General features: G+C 38.1%; 1 protein-coding gene across 1 annotated transcript in view; it reads right to left on the bottom strand.

Moving 5' to 3' along the window:
• Window positions 1-203: 203 nt before the first annotated feature.
• Window positions 204-20,239, bottom strand: part of LOC149087095 (uncharacterized) — a 44,030-nt gene continuing 23,994 nt past the window's right edge. Inside the window, exon 2 of the mRNA XM_089231343.1 lies at window positions 204-3,895. Within this exon, the coding sequence (XP_089087469.1) occupies window positions 1,103-3,682 (2,580 nt within the window). The 5' untranslated portion in view covers window positions 3,683-3,895 and the 3' untranslated portion in view covers window positions 204-1,102. The remainder of the gene's footprint in view (window positions 3,896-20,239) is intronic.

Below are 20,239 nucleotides of genomic sequence, written 5' to 3'. Positions count from 1 at the left end.
CACGGATAGGCGCCCCTAGTAGCGACAGTAATATGGTCATGACCAATGCCGTCTTAACACGTGGGCCCGCCTGGGCATCCTCAAGTGCAGAGGGACCTCGTGATAATGAAATTTTCAACATTGAACATGCAAATTGGTAAGAAATCATTTTTTGTCAAAATAAGGGGGCCTCAAAAAATTGATTTGCCTGGGGGGGGGGTGGCACGATGCTCTTAAGACGCCTCCTGCTCATGACATGTTCGTTCATGTTCACGTCATGACAACCAGCACTGTTGTCCAACAAAATCACATCGCGCGAAAGCATGCTTGGTCTTTCATTCTCGATAGCTTCATATAGCATGCCAACGTGTCTTTGCAGCGGGCTGACCAAAATCCTTCTTCACTGGTACTGATCTGTCTGTACCTCAAGAAGTTGGGTATAGTCCTGGATGCCTATGGTGTGCAATCGGTAATTCTGTACAGTTATGTGCGGAAACTGGCTTCCTTATGGATTGCTTTGTTTGATTCTGCCACATCATCTGTTATATATTTTCATCCGTCTTGAACTTAACCTTCCCTCCGACTCAATACTCGAACGGATTTCCTTTTATTTACGTGGATATTCATTTCAGGAGTCTTACTCCTTCAAGATTAGAAATTCTCTATGAAATAGACTGATATTTCTCGTCATAACTGTCATATGAATCACTGTTCAAAATTATCAAAATCTAACTAATTTTTAAAAATTCAGTGAAAAATTTGAACAGGCACAAAACGCACATGATTATATACATTCAAAAATTTGCAAAAATTGGTTTCGAGACAATGCTGAATGATCAGCCATGTCTTTGTTCTTTTGTTTTGTTTGTTTTCCTTTGTACTTATGCACGAATTCCGTGCAGTGTTTTTGGCCCGAACCGCAGCAATGTATCGTAAACTGCACTTCCTCACTTAAAAAGATGCTTCTTTTCCGTTGCTAGTATTTTTTATCATGCTTATAACACACTAGTCAAATTTCATCAAGTGGATGCTCGATGACAATAGTTCTTTCATAAATGATTTCGTCCACGTTCTCCAGACAGCAAAGCCTACTTGTCTTTCGCACCCTCACCTTCTGCGTATGTCAAAATTTGGGCAGAGACGACGTTGCTGTCAGAGAAGATCTCGAAGACGAAGTGTACCGGGTCTTCTTTATCAATTTTCCCGGTTTCATCCAGTCTGGAGTTCGAAAGTGGGTGAACGCTACCAGCACGTATACGCCCTGTATGCTGTTGAAGATTATGAATAGGTACCAGAGCACTGAACTGCCGGCGTAGGCTGCCACGAACCCGAATAGCCACGTCAGACCCATAATGCAGGCCAGTTTGCAATAGAGTCCAAACTGAACGTGATCTTTCCTCTTGGTGCTCTTCTCAACGGCATCTTTCGCCGTGACAGTCGTTCGCCTGATCTCTACTGCGGTTACTACGAAGAATATCGCGTTGGCAAGAAGAAGAATCGCCAGGGGTACCCCGAAGAATATGGTGAGGGATATCTTGTTCGAAAACCAGCAGATGGCAACACCGTACTGAGGCTTCAGAATCGGGTACGGGATGAACCAATTAGTGAGCACCGACAATAATACGATGGAGGCTGGCGTCAGCCATCCGTAAATCGAATAGTAGAGAAGCTGTTTGGTGGCCAGTTTGGCTTTGAGAATGGACATGCTGGAGGCGAAGGTTTTCCAGATATCGAAAGCCAAGACATTCATCCAGAAGAACGAGGATAAGAAGCAGTAATGCATCACGATGCCGATCACTTTGCAGAGTACTGGCTGCTGTGTCCTAGAGATTCCGAGGATGAACAAGAGTTGCGCCGTCGAAAGCGATATCGAGAGAAACAAGACTATCCTGGACGAGACTTTCTTTCTTTCTTTCGAAAACAAACTCAGCGCGATCTTTATGATCAGTGCTACTACCGAAACGCATATACCAACCATAGTCAACCAGTCCTGAACATTGGTGAAGGTGGCGACATAGATGTTCAGATCAGGAGGTAAGCAAACCGTTATTGTGCTGTTTTCTGCATATTCGTATTGTCCGGGCTCTAGTGAAGTGCCATCGCTGACAATAATGATCGTTCCGTTCTCGAAGATTTCAATTTCTTGTTCGATGAATGATACCTTTGCGCAACTTGATGAAAATGACTCGTTTGCGTCTAAAACAGCTCTCAGGACTTTGTTCCCATCTCTCAGAGTCGGAACGCAGCGGCCCTCGGTGAACACGTGATCAGCTGAGCATATCACACTGCGACATTCTTTACGCCAGGGATCGTACACGTGCATTTGTGGACAACGTTCTTGTGAGCCGACAATCGTCCCCCCTTGACTGAAGTCCATGTCCAGCAACAGCGGAAGTGCGCTCTTTCCACTTGGCATTTCCGGTGCCGATTTTAATAACGGACACAACAGATCTTCTCCCCTGACTCCGTTGCAGATGGCGCAGTACTTGTTCTTGTACTTGATCATCTCGTAAAAGCTCATTTTGTTCACAGGAGCGTACACCAGCGCGCATTTCGTCGCCACCTCTAGGGCGTATTCCCTGTTGTCGTGGGTGGCCATCCAGTCGGCTGCACAGACGCTAACCAGACCAGCATCGCAACTTATCAAAGGTACTGTTGGTAATGTTTCTCTGGTTTCATTACCCGACTGAAGCACAAGTTTTGGAGTTTTGAACTGCACTGAACATCGACTTATATCTGATTGCAGAGCGACGGATGATTCTGTCCTATCGGGACATCGCAGTTCCGCATGCCAAAAACTCGCGTTGAAGTCTCTGTTGCACACGGCGCAGAACACGTTGCGATAAGTCAACAGGGTGTCCTTGCTCGTTACGGGTATCTTCAGAAACTTGTCGGTTGCATTAAATGCCTCCACCTCACACTGACTAGTAACGTGCTCGTTAGTCCACTTCGACGGGCACGTCGAGATCACATAATACGCTTGGTGGTCATTCACGGTCGTGCAGGACCATCTCTTGCTCTTTATAGTGTTATTGTGAATTTTTCCGATAGGATAATCCAAGCAGCAATTGCCATAAACTTTGCATTCTTTCATGCATAGGCAATCTTTCCTACGAGAGAACTCGTCATCCTCTTTAGAATTCAAGATAGAATCAGGAGTCAAGCAAGAATAGTGAGACGGACACGTCTCCATTCTCGCGTGCCAGAACGCATCCCCGATGATGTCCGCGGACTGCTTGCCATCCTCCCACCGATTCCGAAGGTCGTAATAACCGGAGGACTCGAGGACGCCGTCGTTATTATCGCAACCTTCGTCTTGGGATCCTGTCGTCTCGTTTTTGCCGCTGCAGTTGGTTCGACGTCTAGAATTTTTCAAAGATAACAAAGACTCTAACAGAGCCGTACGGTCTAAGAGCTCGCGGTTCGATTCCGAAGGATCTTCTTCTAATTTCAGGTACCCGAAAACCGATTCGTCAGCCATCGCTTCCCGTTTGATACGCATTTTGTTCTTTAAATAATTTCTTCTCTTTTGGTGAGGGTCTCTAACTGCATTTAGAGACTTAGTTGTCCGAAGATGCCATCGCTTATTGATATCGCTGGTTTCTTTTATCATCTCATTTTCATCGGGATACTCACCGACGCTGACACCAACGTGCCATAAGGTCGCAAACAGAAGTAGTACGCCGAGGTTCAAAAGAAACATGATTCCAACGAACCAGGGGCTAGTCGAATATCGTTAATATCGAATAACATTTTTGAATGGAGTTCTCTAGATATTTATGATCTAAAAATTACTTCTTTTCCGTATGTATTCTTCATGAAGATCAACATGAAAATTAATCGAAAGGTTCACATATTCAGTTCAGATGGGAGTTCAACTGGAGGAAGGATCCAGAAGCACTTATCCAATCCAGACCTGTAAAGCAGAAATAATACGTTATCTTAACTAGAAAAATAGAATAATATAGCATTCTTTGTTATCCAACAAAAATAAGAGCATGAAAATTAGTCTTTAAGCTCGAGTATGAATCTCTATCTTATTCAGGCTCACTAATACGTCGCGGGACTTCCACGAGGATCCAAAGCGAATCCATAGAGATTGAAATATAGTCAACGCCGTTTATCAGAATCATGGGTAATGTTATCATACGAGTAGGGGAGGAGAAATCGCAAAAAAAAAAAAAAAAACTAATCTCCAGAACAGCTTTTTAGCCACCAAAAAATTTTTTATCCGAATAAAAAGGTCCAAAATAATGCTTCTTTTGACTTTTTCATGACACAGTGACCCTCTTTCATGTCGGTAGTTATGCTGCTACACATTCCAAACATTGTGTGCTGCTCTCAACCTACAATTTAGTAACTACACAAAGAAAATTTTAGGCACCAATATCAATTTTTTAGTCAATATGGCGGCCTGGCGCCTGGGATTTATTTGTCCAGCCCTACATACGAGTATTGTTATCACATCCGCAAATTACGGAACGGACCAATACCATAACTTGGAAGAAAATTCATTCATAGTAATCGGGATCCCGGTTTATTTAATCAATTTCTTTCGTCGATTTTATTTTCCCCTTTTTGCATATTACCCAGCTAAGGTTGAACCAAGTTCTTTTTCGAGGATGATGTCTCTCTCCGCTATCCATACGAAGGTTTTTAACAGCTTGTTGATTCGAAGATATATTTAGGAAAGAGAGAAAATCCATCTGCCCCTGCGGGGAATCGAACCCACATCCTCTTTTTAGTCAGTGATCTTGGGCACTCACCCGGGGATGTGGGTTCGATTCCCCGCAAGGGCAGATTAATTTTCTCCTTTCCTGTATTTTATTTATTCTCTTTCTCTTTAAAAATATTAAAAAAATGCACGATTGTGAGCATTTGCAATTAGTGCAAAAGAAAAATGGAGTAGTCTAACAAACGGGACATATGATCATCTTAATTGTTGACATTATAGTATATATAGAGAGAGAAACTGTGTGTACACATTATTTTGCAAAATTAATTAATTTTTGTCGAGACTCGCCAATACCAGTGCCATAGGCAGCTGCAATATACAGTGTAGTGCATAAACGTTGTAAAAATTCATTGCTTAAATATGAAAAATTGAAACAAAATTGATGATGAGAAAAACTGGAATTTGAAAGCAATTTATATGAAAAGTGAAAGCACCATATGAAGATTGAAAAATTCAAAAATGAAATCGATTTCAAATTGAAATTAATTGAACATTTCAAATTGAAATTAATTGAACATTTCAAATTGAAATTAATTGAACATTTAAAATTGAAATTAATTGAACATTTAAAATTGAAATTAATTGAACATTTCAAATTGAAATTAATTGAACATTTCAAATTGAAATTAATTGAACATTTCAAATTGAAATTAATTGAACATTTCAAATTGAAATTAATTGAACATTTCAAATTGAAATTAATTGAACATTTCAAATTGAAATTAATTGAGTTTAAATTAATTGGAAATTTAAAATTGAAATTAATCCAAGCCAATATGTTGGGCTTTCATCAGAAGGGACCACCCTGACATTGGCTTAAAACAGAACGTTTCTGAGAACATCTTGAGCCTCGAAAAGCCTAAATAGACACTCGATTCCCCCGACGTTCTTCTACCTCTGCACCATTGAATTCAATGACCATAGAAAAAAATATAGCCAAATATATAGCGCATACGAGCTCTAAGGAAAGAGGATTTGTTGGCTTTGTAGTTTAGTGCGCTCACCCGGCACGTGAGAGGACGTGGGTTCGATTTCCCCCGCAGGGCCAATTGAATTTTCTTTCTTGGATTTATCTTCGCATCAGCCAGTTGTCGAAAACGTCGTAGTAGTAGCGGAGAGTAAGATCACACCATTGGCGTACGCAAAGGGGGGTTTTGGGGTTCCAAGTCGAGATTACAGTGTTATTTTGCAGGAAAAAATTTAACCCCCCCCCCCCGAGAGGAAATTAAATTAACCCCCCCCCCCCGAGAAAATTCTGCGTACGCCTATGCATCACACACCTTCATATAAGTTGAAAGATCTCATTTGTGAATACTTATCAAGATAGCAAGATGCAATAGATATGTACTTTCCGTCTCTTAACACAAAGAATCTCGACTAAGTTGTCTCACCATTTGACTAAGCAGGAGAAAATAGATTTCACTGCTTGCGAACGAGATGACTTTGTTGATCTTTGCACCGATTTCACACTCAAAGGTAAGTCCACCAAGAGTGAGGCATCGGTTGCTACTTTTTGGATTGGACTGTGAGAATTGGACCAACTGAGAGAAACTGAGTATCCTAATTTAATGAAGAGAGCAATTAACGCACTTTTGCCCTTTTCAACATCATGTCTATGCGAGCAAGATCTCTCTGCTATGGCGACAATAAAATACAATGCAAGAAACAGACTACAACTACTATTTAACTGCACAGGTAAATGCCGGGATGTGCGTGTATGTGTTGTTGGCTTTTTTTATTCTAGTTTTGTTAAAAAGATCTTTTACAAAACTTTTACAGTGTAATGCTGGCCTTATGTAATTTCCAATCATTGAACATACGAGTTATTGAATATGATTATCTGTATCTAAGACCGGGATTACACTATAAAAGTTTGATAAAAGTTCGTTTATAAAATTTGAAAAATTCGACCAATAAGCGGATCAGTGAAGTTCGCTCAAATGTAACAAATGTGCTTATTGGTTACATTTTTCAAGTTTTATAAAAGAATTTGTAACAAACTTTCATAGTGTAATACCGGCCTTAGGTCGGAATTACATATTATAAAAGTTTCATAAAATTCTTTTACAAAACTTGAAAAAAAAAACTATTAAGTGCATCGGTTACATTAGAGCAAATGCAACCGATAATCTTACTGGTTGCATTTTTCAAATTCCATGTGTGAAACAACTTTCATGGAACTTTTATAGTGTGATCTCTGTCTTTGGCTGAGATTACACTATAAATGTTTTGTAACAACTCTTTGATAAAACTCGAAAAATTCAACCAATAAGATCACCGGTTGTATTTGCACGAATGCAACCGATGCGCTTATCGGTTGAATTTTTCCAATTTTATAAAAAAAACTTTTATCAAAATTTTATAGTGTAATCCCGGCCTTACACAGGTCTGAACAGTTCGCTCTCTCTCTCTCTCTCTCTCTCTCTTCTCTAAAATATGAAAAAAAGTCACAATTAAATATTTGAAAATAGTTGTGGCAAATAGAAACGGAATTGTATCACGTTTTTATTCATCCCGTTTATTCGAACGAGACACATCGCAATCTTACTACCGGGATTTTTCGGATATATATAAGTAGTTATCAATGTAGTTATCAATGTCATTTGATAGTAGTTACGACTGTAGTTAATGTAGTTATCAATGTTCTTGTAGTTATCAATGTTCTTGTAGTTATCAATGTCATTTATCATCAGAAACCCCGAGTACCGATGTGATCATATTAAGCGACGTGCACTGTATCCAGCAGTGAAACTTCGATATTCGAGTAATTCAGATAATATTACAGATATACCCCACAAAAGCTGATTTATTAGGAAATTCCCGAACTCGACCATTCCACCGCCTGATGTAGCATCTATTTCCGTTCATTTCCCAGAGGTAGGACAGATATTTATTTGAAAGCGCACCGAGAAACGTGTGCACGCAATAGTGCGAAACATGAATATTTATGCATGCACTTACGATCATGATTACATAGCACCATCATGCAATTTAATATAACTTTACAGTTTATTGCTCCATACTCTTCCTGGTTAGATTTTGGCTCAATTTACCTACAGAAAATCAATGCGATGTGTTTTATCTGTGGCTATTTTCTGTAGCTATAGATGGCACTGATTTCCATCCTCAATGTTGCTCTTAAGCAATAGTTAATCAATGAAAACTTTCTTCCGGTCTGCAGGAAACTTCGCTCGATCTACAGGGGTTGGACAAAATAATGTGCACCCCTGTGCAAAAAAAACAACACTCGAGGGAACCTGTCGTATACGCCCGCCTTCTAGTGTGAAAGAGTTCCACTTAGTGGGCGATAATGTGCTGTGCACACATCAGTCTAGTCGTAGCAGTGATAGCGTTCGGTTGCGATGTATATTAGGGCGTTTAAACGTCGTTATGGCTTCAGATTTCAAAAGAGGTATGATTGTTGAAGCCCATCTTACCGGGGCCACAGTAATCAAAACGGCCACCCTTGTTGGTGTCGGGAAAAGTACTGTGTCGATGGTAATGACAGCCTATAGCAAACAGGGAAAGACATCATTTACCAAGCATAACAGTGGCCGAAAGCCGAAGATGGCTGATAGATCCCAGAAGTGTTTTGAAGAGGATTGTGTGGCCAGAAAGCACAAGACAACAGCATCCTAGATAACATCTGAGATGAACACACATCTATAGGAAGGTGTATCGACAAAAACTATCCGCCGTGAACTGCATGCAGCAAACATACAAGGTATAGTGACTATTCCAAAATCATTGGTGACACTATGCAATGCCTTGAAACGACGAACATGGTGAAACGAACATATTGCACTAATATTGCACCATTAAGAATTGGACACAAAAACAATGGGAGAATGTCATCTGGTCAGACGAATCGTTACAAGTACAAGTACAAGTACGTCGTTCAAGTAATCGTCGTTCACATTATTCCAGATTAACGGATGTGTTACGTTTACCAGCACAAGCCTATGATGTTGACTGTCTCCTTTCTACTGTTAAGCATGGAGGGGGATCAGTGATACTGTGGGGCGCGATGTCTCACCGTGGTATCGGCCCACTTGTTGTCCTGGATGGGCGGGTTAAAGCATCGGTTTATGTCAGCATTCTGGCCGGCCATCTTCATTCAATGGTGCAATATTAGTTCCCTGATTCTTGACCTGTGTTCCAAGGAGATAATTCGCCCGTTCACACTGCTGGAATTGTCGGAGACTGGCTTGATGAACACGATGATGAACTGCATCATCTCGTGTGGCCCGCTCAGTTCCCTGATCTTAATATAATTGACCTTTGTGGAGTATTCTGGAGGCCAAACTGCGCAGTAGGTTTCCACCTCCAGAAACACGTTCTGAATTAGTGGCCTTTTTGCAGGAGGAGTGGCTACGTATGAGCTTGTTCGATGCTTTGAAGACTATTGTTCTCCTTCTTTGTTAAACTATTGTGGGGAGCTGCGGATAGACGTTGACCTGCCCAAGGTAATGGGAGACAAAAATTTGAGAACCACTGGTCTAAGGCAAGTGAAGTTACAGTTGCAAGAAAAAATTATTAAAGGCAAGTGAAGTCGCCAGTTACAGCCGAAAAAAAAAAATCTGAAAAGCCAATAAAGTTGCCAACTATCACTAAAACTGCTGAAAAATCACCAGTCGTGGAAAATGATGGGTACTGCTAGTCTAAATGCAATTAGAAAAAAAAACATATGTCTTAATATAATGATTATATATCCTAATATAACGTATCAGAAATGAAAACAATCTTCATTCTTCATTTCCGAAAATTCAACTAAGCTTTGGCACGGCCACAGAATCACGAGGATATCCAGTAAAATACTGTGGTTATATAGTCACTCTTTATATAGAAGTTACTACTTCACGAAACACCAACTCTGGCCATATCGCTATATTGCAATTTGCTGTCATTATTGAGATGGGTTGGAAATGAAGGCGCTGTCTATTAGTGGTCGCCTCCAATAGACACGTATAAACACATATAAAGAAGTTACTGGCCCGCGAGCGGCAGAAATACCACATATCTGGCCTACGGACTATAAAGGTTATGCAGTGTCACACCCTTAATCTAAGCCATTCTGTCCAAACTAATGAGCCAGATCGATCCAGGGTTTTTTTTTTTTCCGGCGCATGTCAACAGCACAAACATGCAATTCTCCGAACTCCTCCGGAAACAAATAAGAATCAACAATTCTTTATCTCATTACGAATAAGACCCCCATACATGTGTACGAGTATCTATTTACCTTTGGAGTGTTGTTGTCTTCGAAGTATGAAAGGAGTGGGAATATTCCAGGGAACGTGCGTGATAACGCCCTAGACATTTTCAAAACATGGCCATTTTCTAAATGAATTCGACTTGGTATTTCAAGCTTAATTAGCATTCACGTTGTATCCATGACAGAGGAAAAATAAAGGGTCGACAATTTTTTATTATCATCATTATTCCCGGTGAGATATTGCGATCTCTTGTTTCGGTCTCTGAAAATGATAAAAATAATCCATGATTAAAAACAAAATGGTTCGAAAGGGGGTACGTATATATACGTGGGAGCGTCGCATAATGTTACACACGCAGAGAAAGCTTTTTTGCAGTAAAAATCTGCAGGTGGTCTTTGCGCCTATTGGGATATTTACATAATATAAACCTACCTGCGGAAATTTTTTTTGTTTCTTTCTTTTTCCCGATACTTGTGTTTTTTTATCAGCCCCGCCCACATTAAATATTTACACAGCTGAGTCTTTCCCGAGTTTTCTTTCTTTCTGTGTTCTCTTTCACACTTTTAAATCTGAAAAAAAAAAGTGACAAAATAATAGAAACGGAAGCTTTAGTGCTAGGAGATTAGAAGAGGTTGAGGATGAAGAGAGTGTTTTTTTATATTACCTACACCTTTCGAAAAGCGTTGTTTTGGCACTTGGGATTTTCCACGAGAACTATGGCTTTTTTGTTTCATTATACAAGGGAAATGTTCGGATGCAACCAAGATGCAATATTCAATCGTGATTGACGTCTTAAAAGAACGTTCTACTCCCACCGAAAAGCTGTGAAAACACGATCTTTTCTATTGTATTACGTAACACCCGTTTCGTTTGTTTGTTTCTTTTAACGGAAAAACTGTTATTTGATTTTAACGCAGGGTAGTAATCAAATTTTTTGCATCCCACCAAATTGTATATATATTTTTTTTTTCATTTTTGCCTCCATCTTTTGATGACGAGAGTTTGTATAAATCGCGTGTAAGGGTTGGAAATGTCGGAGGTGAGAAACTCGGTTATTTCTAAAAACCACGAATAGATCAGCGCAAAAATATAGTTGCATCAAGTAGAAGAAAACTTATTAAAAACGTAAGAATTTAGTTTTGTTTCGTGTTCTTTTTTTTTTTTTTTTTTTTTTTACTCAAAAGCATGAAAGAATTTACCAAAAATGAAAGAAAAAATAATGAATTATAGTGTAAATTGTATACAAGAAAAACACACTTTGAGAGTTGAATTGAACATCTTTTTAAAAATACTAGTATTTCTGTCAATACTTCACATTGGTCAATTGCAAAATCAGAGGTTCATTTTACTAACACATGTCGAATTTTTGGCGTATTTATATATACAGGGTGCATACGTAATAGGGTGTATGGCATTTCACTAGCGAACCAGAAGTATACTTCCAATTAGAAAAAGTGTCCAAATAAGATGTAAACATTCGTACATGTAACATGTAAACAATAACGTGTTAACATTCAATAAGAAAGTTGTTGTTGCCCTGTCTTTTCTGATGCCAACAAAAAAAAAGAGTTCCACGTTTTTAAATGCAATATTCACTGAGGTATTTGAATTCGAAAAACGAAAGAAAGTTGGAGGGAAAAACAACGTTAAATGAGGGAAAAACGGTTTACCCGTACTTTTGTTTTTGTTTGATAGGTGGCTGCAGTGTTTCCAGTGGAATACTGTTTCTTGCACGTACAAGCAAAAATGATTAAGCCCTGTTCCAGATAAGGGGCCTAGAAAGGGTTTCAAGGAACTTTATTTCAAGTGCTCTGAAATGAAGACTTATGCGGTCGCTCATCTGGCAACGTCATTTATCCATGTTTACAATAGATAACGTCACACACACACACAATACCGATGTAGACTACCAATAACTTTCTAACTAAACCACTACGTAATTTTTTTGTTTCTGATGAATTACATTCATATTGCATCATTGCAATATTTTTTCTCCTGTGCGTGGCAATTACAGCTTATCTTTCTAAAGGAGTTAATCTTTGGTTGATATAATTAGTCATAAAACATGAGAATGAAACACTCAGAGGAGAGAAAATTGGATATTGTTCAGAAATTATGCATAAAAAAACATTGGCTTATGCAAATTTTTCGGCTAACGACGATTTTTTTCGTGATTTTTTTTTTTTTTTCTGCCTCGGCTAAAGTATACGGATTCCGCTGACGATTATTTCCGCTGCTATGAATGCAAGCGCTGAGATAAAACAGCCGTGTCTGAAGCTGAATTTTAGCGCCAATAATCACATCAGAATTGCTGTCACTTAAGCCCGATTAACTCATGCCCACGACGGAATATTTTTCCAGATGTACCTCCATTTTCCTTTCTGAAGGTTTTTGAACCGTTTCATGCAAAATCAAAGATTCAGCTAATAGAAAATTCATTGAAAAAAAAAAATGCTTTCAAGCACGCGTTCTATCAGTGCTAAACATCAAACCGAGCAGTCTGGACATTCCTGCATGTATCAGGCACAGAAATGATCTGACCAAAACATAAATAGATGGGGAGACACCTACGAACCACTGAATTGGGTTGTGTCAACACCAGCTTTAGTAGACTAAAGCTTTTTTTGGTTGTGTGCATAGTGTAAAAATAAAAATACTTTTCTAATTCACATAGCTTTCAAATTATCTATGTTACAATGGTTTTGGAATTGAAGCACCTCTCGAAATATCATTTTCCGCTAAAAGCAATATAGAGGTTTAGTATGGAGTATCACTGAATTGTAATGATGAAACGCTTATTATTACACAAACGCATGGCCCCCTTTAGGAAGTTGAATGCCCGTCGCCTTAAAGCAATTACTACTCCTTTAGCTTAATTTATAGATTAAAAGTCGTACATGCATATGAATAAAAATATTCCCTGAGCCCAAGCAGGCATGGATCCCGGGCCCGTGCGGTGTCTAATAGAACAATAACGTGAGTGAGAGTTTCGTTCAGAGATGCAGGTCGGTTAATCCTGCAGAGCCATTGTTGTAAGACGATTTCGGCTAAATTATTGAGATAGGTCTTGTCAGGTTGTTGCGATCCATTGTTGTCGCAACAGATGAACTCCCTCGGGCATTATTAAATTATATAAAGACTTCCTTTCGGAGGCTTACCTGGAGTTTCGACGATGAGGGTGATTCAGTTGGTTGGCCGACTTCGTTTCCTCTTTCAGTTGAATTTAACTTCGGAAATTTTTCCAGTGGTAGGAAATCTCCGTTGAGCTGGTTGAGTGGATTGTGGAATTTCGTGCTGAGAAAGTTCGCAGGCACCTGCAAAATATGCTTAGGTTGATCCCAGACCATAGCCTCATCCCACCTCTAAAGAGAGTGAGATGGCACGGATTGCTATTTTTTAAGGAACCGGGCTTTCGGTTGATCGAAGCATTACTTCCGGAGCGGAAGTCTAGACGTGCATCGCGTGTCTTGTGGTCCTGCGACCGACTCTGAACGTAGTCTACTTTCCCACAAAGCTGAAAATACTGGATACAAGTCTACTTGGTTTTCCTTTGTATTTGAACTGAATCTCAACGGCGCAAATGGTCAATCAAAGAATGGCTGAATCAGAGGCTGTAAACCGCAAAACTGATTTCGGGGAAGAGTCGGTTTTGTGTTCGTCGGAGCTCCGCGAACAGAAGAATAAATTGGTATGGATAGTGTTAACTTTTCAAATAGAAACTGTAGGGGAGACCGGGGCTAGTTGGCATAAGAGGTAAGTTGACATTTAGCATCTCTTTTCTACCGCAGTGAGCGCTGAATGCTAGTCAAACCACCTCAGAGTGCTGCATCAGCCATTGTAGTTTCAATACGATGGGAACTTCCAGAAATCAAGGACAGCAAGTTTCCTAATTTCATGCCAGGAAAGTATTTTTTTTATCACTTAGTTTTTTCTTTAACCTGGGAAGCCTGTGAACATGTTGAAACAGTGAGGCAGTCCTCCATGTAAAGAATCGTGTTGGGGCAAGTTGACATCCCAGATGAGGGGGCATGTTGGCATAGAACACGTTTCATATACCCCCTTATCGATTTGGTATAAAAGCAGCAAAATCGTGCGAAAATTAAAACAACTTGTTCAAGTGAGCGATTGGCCCGATCTCTTGGAGGACATGAAGCTGTGAATGATGACTTCTTTGTTCTTTTTGGTTTTTTGTAAATTTTCTTTTTACATGTTCTTTTCAAAATATTGGGTGCTTAACATGCACATCATTTTTTTTCTGAATTTTTGTATTGAAATGAAAGTTTTGTAGTGTGACTAACTTACGTTTATTCTTCAGATCCTATAAGCCATCACGCTATTCCAACGTACCTCAGGGGTTGTGCCAAATTGTCCCATTTTGGGGTAAGTTTGTCTATAGTTTGAACAATTTTTAATCAAATTCAGCATATAATTTTAGGTGATATTTTCATCATTAATTTGTAGCCAAGAAGTACCGCTATCTACAGCGTCGGTCACATTTGCTGTACATATTACAGTGAAAAAATAGAAAAACCAAAAACGAAGGACAATCCCCGGTCTCCCCCTAACTTTAATTGTAACTTTTAACTGGTCACAAAAATAAGGAAAATAATTCGTCATTACAAATTCGTTTTCTCAGCGGTTGAATTGACTATTCCATGAAGAGAGGAAATTATGTAAAACATCCATGAATTTCACAAAAGTTTTGACATCGCGATATCATCAAAAGAACTTTTTATTTCCCATTCAAGTTTTTCAATATCTCTTCATCTCTGATGATGAAGAGATATTGGGAAAAAAACAGAAACTCCAGCAATAATGTCAGAAATGTGTCAACAAAATTTTTGTCCTAAAAGATTCGGAATTATTCAAAGAGACTTTTATCATCGACTGTAAATTTAGTGAAATCTCAATATAATGATACTCTGCAGACCAAGAAAAAATATCCAAGTCATAATAAGAGTATTGACATTACCATCAGGCGCCGCCAAATTTATGCTTTTGTTGGCATCTCTTCTGAATTTGAGCTGTTATTGCAACCATAAAATGCATTTATGAGTGTTTATTCACAGCAAAAAATCGGTTGATGAATAAAATTCAGTTAGTTGTTTACCACATACTACTTTTCTGTGTACTACACCGTAAGTAGGAACACTGATGACAACTTCCTTGACACTTTTGGTGATCAGGTGGTGCAAGATAACAATGTTATTATACAGGGTGTTTCAAAAAGAATCATCCGATTAAAAAAAACAACAACTATTCAGCTTTTAATTCGTTTTGATCGACTAATGTATAGGTAGAAAGAGGGAAATCTCGAGTTTCACGCAGTTGCCGACAGTTAGCTTTAACTCTCTTCCTTCGGCCATCACTTCAGTATTTGTCACGATGGCGACTGCACAACAGAAATTGATTTATATTCTAAGCTTCGCGAAATGTGAGTCCGAAGTGCGAGTCCGTAACAACTGTTCATCGTGCTTTTCATCGACAATACCCTGGTGTTGAACTTCCTTCAGCTCAGAACAGTAGGCAATGGTATAAACAATTCCGAGGCACGGATTTTCTGTGTAAAGGGAAATCCCGTTGCCGTTCCCGCATGTCAGACGAAAATGTGGAGAGCAACCGACACGCAGTAGTCCACAGAAATCCACTCGTAAGCCGGGTTTCCCTAGCAGCAGGTTTCTTCAGCGCGCGCAGCGTAAAAATTCTGATTGGTAAAAAAAAACCTGAATTTCAAGTTTTTAACCAATCAGCGTTTTCACGCTGCACACAGCGCAAAAGTTTCACTCCTAGGAAAACCCGGCTGTAGTGGATGCAAACATGCTCGCAAAAGTTTAGGACGAATTTGACTACCGTATAGACATATGCCGTGCATCCCAAGGTGGACATATTGAACACCTTTAATTTGGTTTGTAAAAATCTTTATGATTAGCCATGTAATATAAAATTAATCTTAAATGTCTATGTTCAATATTTTTCGTAATATATGCATTTTAAATCGGGTGATTCTTTTTGAAACACCCCGTACATCCTAGGGGAAAAAAATTGTAAGGAATTTAGAAATATATTGAAGGTGATTTTGAGTAAAATGTAATAAATATCATTGCAGAGCGGTTTCGAAATGCCCTAAAAATTATCGTTATATTCAGTATCATTACAGCGGGATTTCACAGTAATTTTCAAACCAATTGTCTCAACCAGCGATTTTTTTTGTCAAATAAAATTCCAATTCATATGACATAAATTTCGATGCAATTGCATATTTCTTCGAAGATGTTCTGGATTTTATGGAAGTTTTTAAAATGTCTAGCGCTTTTTGTCCACTTTGTATTTAATGATGACTTTTCTCTCTCAGGCATTCTAGATACAATTCTAGATTTACTGGCTCTTAGGTCTTACAGTGAAACTAAACGGTCGATATCGTTAAATTGTTTCATTTTCCCGTCTTATCTATAAAAAAAAATTTCCTTCCACACAATACAGTACGTAGATACATTTATAGCCTAATAATTCCAAACTGTCTTGCAACCGAATTTCAGATAAATGCAGAAAATCCACTGATAGTGGTTGGAACGCCTTGTAATTTAGGTGGATATATCTTAAAATGCAATATTTGTCATCACAATAAAATTCCTACTGATCAGCGATAAAATTTGCAACCGCGATGTTTATAATTCTTTCGTAAGAAAACTAGAAAAGCGTTAAGACAAAAAAAATCAAATAAACGTATAAGGCATTATTATTGAATTTTACGCTAGTAAGCTTGATGCTAATCCCTAAGGGACAAGAAAAAATTCGAAGAATTTCAAAATACATACTTGTGTGGATACTGTATATAATTACGTAAAGTTTCAAGAGAATTCGTGGCAGAAACTAATCCCTTAGGTGGATTCTTTTTCAATAAACCCCAAGTTACATTTATTTTTTATATCCTACAATAATGATGAAAAGCTTTCTAAATAATCTGTATTGAGTGATGATTTCTTCGCGTTCTTGCAAAACGTCATCATTAAACGCAAAAGTGATTCTGATGATTAGAAGTAAATATTGACACTTAAAGTTTATGAAATCTTGCTTATTTTTGAACTCCAATGCAAGGAAAAAAGTCATTTTTATTTACCGACATTTATGATTCATAGTCTCTCATTAAGGTATCAGACTGCTTTTCTCAGCCACCTTTTCTGTAAAATGGTAATGAAATGAACTTTAATAACATTTTTTGATAGAAAGTGTCTCAAAATGATGAAAACAATAACAAATTTCGGACCAGCAACGTCATTTCTATGTGAAATTTGAAGCAAAATTCATGTAAAATATTCAAAACACAATTGCGAAAAATTCTGTGAATGAAGTTTTTTATTTTCACAGTATATGCAGCTAGTAAAGATGCAGATTAGGAACTATAATTTAAAGGATTGTATGGTATGCTCATAAGCTATACCCAAATCTGTTGCTGGAAATTTTTTGAAATTTCATTTTTTTTTCATATATCATATTTCATGTATCACTAATCACTATAGACCATAGGTTCCCAACCTTTTTGGAACCAGCGCCCCCTTTTTTAGTGCACGACTCCATAGCGCCCCCCCCCCACTCTCCAGGTAAACTATATTGTACATAGTATATATTAAAAACAAGGACAAATTTTTAAATTAATTTATTAATTTATGAGAAGGTAATAATATGTATTTTTCTCACAGTATTTGATTGAAAATATATATATGCTATTTGGAAAAAATTAATATAATACCATTAGTGAGATATCTGAGCTTGATGTGATGAAACTAATTTCTCGATGTTTGGTGCCATTTTTGTCATCAATAATCTTAAATATCTGCATTCCACTATTGACAATCTGTTTCTTTTCTTCGTTAATAGACTGGTGACTATGCTAAATCCTCTCTCGGCTGAATATGATGATGGGAATGCAATAAAAAAACTTTTTTGCTGCAGCCCATAAAACCGGATATAATGTTTGAATTTGACTTTGTAGCCAAAATTCCCGATACCCTTTTCTTAATTTCAATTTCAACTTTTCATTTGTTGAAAATTCTATCAACTCTTCCTGCAGCGATAATTCTGTTATGTGAGGAAGGTTCTGGGACCCATTCTGGAATAGTCATGTTGACTACATCCTGAAATCTATTCGTAAAATCTTCTGTCAGTGCTTCCAAATGCTGGCAATAAACCAAAATGTCGTCATCAGTTGTTTCAATTGAAGAAAGCATTGGAAACTGATAAAATTATCGTCTACCAAAATTTTGTTAGTAAAAAGCAAGTTTTGACACGAACGCTGAAATAATTCCTTTTGCTTTGATAAAATTCAGATCATTACCTTGAAATTGTATATACATTTCATTAAATTTAGTATATAAATCGGCCAAAAAGGCGCAATATCACTCTTAAATTTCAATAAATTCTCTCTTAATGAATCATCCTTGTTTTCAAGAAACTTTGTGGCTGATTCAAAGAGTTCGTAAAATCGTTTCAGACAGGTACCTTTTGACAACCAACGAACTTCTGTATGTAATAATAAACGATTGAAGTGTCTTCATCGTTTTCATCACAAAGATTTCTAAATATCCTGTCATGGAGAGCATTGCTTCTGATCTTGTTAACTGCTTTAATTACATATTGTAGCGAGCGACGAAAGCGATCACTAAGATTTTTTGCGACCAAATGTTGTCGGTGAATCATACAATGCACGGCCACTAAATTTGGTACGACTTTTTTTCAGGATTGAAATGAATCCACGGTAGGAGATTAATATCACCGGAACATATTGTGTTTATTACAATGAAATGCCTTTATGATTTTACCAGGGTTATTAAAATCAAAACAATAAAAGTAATAAACGCATTCTTACTTTTGGTGGTAACAATTTACCCTTGATATGAAGAAATTCCAAAATACATTGGTTGGTATTTATAATAATCTTTAACCTCTGTCCACTGCACTATTGTACCGCCCGGGAAATATTGCCCCGGAAATTTAAGCTCTATATGACCTTGAATTTTCTGCACATGCTTAAAAGGGCGATACCTTCAACGCCAACTCAATAGCCTTGTTTACATGGGAAATGCAAAAATATGGGGAAACCACCATCCACCAAAGCAAAAAAATTTTTGCTGAACAGGGAAAACTGGCAACTCTGTTTCCTTATTCCGCAATAGCGAAAAATCGCAAAGGATTATGAGAAATAGTATGCACCGCGAAAATCCCCAAGAGGATTTATATTTATATAGAGGACAGTATTTTTCCTCCTCTTTCTTTACTAGGGAAAACAGTCATCAAGCCAGTGCCTGAACTCTCAGTGATACCGCAATATTGAACATGCAAACCGGGCTAATATGACTTGAACATGAAACGCCCCCCTCCCTCATACTTCTGAACGCCCCCTCAATATGACTTGAACAAAAAACGCCCCCTCAGACTTCTCAGCGCCCACGTTGGGAACCACTGCTATAGACCATAGTTTCCCAACCTTTTTTGTTCCATCGCCTCCTCTTCAGAAATGTTTATCTCCCGTCGCCCCCCAACGCCATCTAACCCATAGGATCCTATGTAGCCTCTACCATCCCCCCCCCGGAACCTTCCATCGCCCCCAAGGGGGCATTAACGCCCACGTTGGGAATCACTGCTATATACAATGGTGCTCAACCTTTATAATAATGGTTTGCAAACATGTCGCGGGCCACTTAAGTGATATGTAAACGCACCGCGGATCACTTAGGCGATCTGTAAATGTGCCATAGATCACTTAGGTAATGTGTGAATATGCCGCGGATCACGTAAATATAGGATCACGCGGATCACGTAGATAATCTGTAGAATAACTGATTTTTGCACTTCAGCGGTAACACACACACACATATATATATATATATATATATATATATATATATGCATAATTTTCATAAATATTTTGAAAAGTAGCACTTTCTACTACACATTTTTTTGACAAAAACCTGATAGTACAATTTTTTTAAAATTAGATAGGCCTATAGATATCTATAAAATCGATATAAAAAATTTATATAGATTTTTAAAATTCGCTCATTCCTGTGTGCTACCAACTCTTAAAAAACTTTAAAAAAACAAAAAATTAATTATATCGATATCTTCAATGGTTTTGAAAAAAAAATGGAACATTTGTTTAAAAAAACTAAATTTTTCGGGTGAGCCCAAAAACTGAAATGTTACTTTTTTGGAACACGTGTTGGCCTCCCCACTTCTAATAAAGATTTTAAATTACTCTTCTAGTTATCGCAAAAATACGCAGTATACGGTGTTTTATGCAGAATTGAGTGCG

This window comes from Pholcus phalangioides, unplaced genomic scaffold (genome assembly GCF_987345545.1).
Source record: "Pholcus phalangioides strain wild (caught in Gottingen) unplaced genomic scaffold, Ppha-v1.0 ptg000004l_1, whole genome shotgun sequence".
Lineage (NCBI taxonomy): Eukaryota > Metazoa > Arthropoda > Arachnida > Araneae > Pholcidae > Pholcus > Pholcus phalangioides.
Note: the sequence above shows the minus strand (reverse complement) of the source record. Positions and strands in the feature narration are given on the sequence as shown.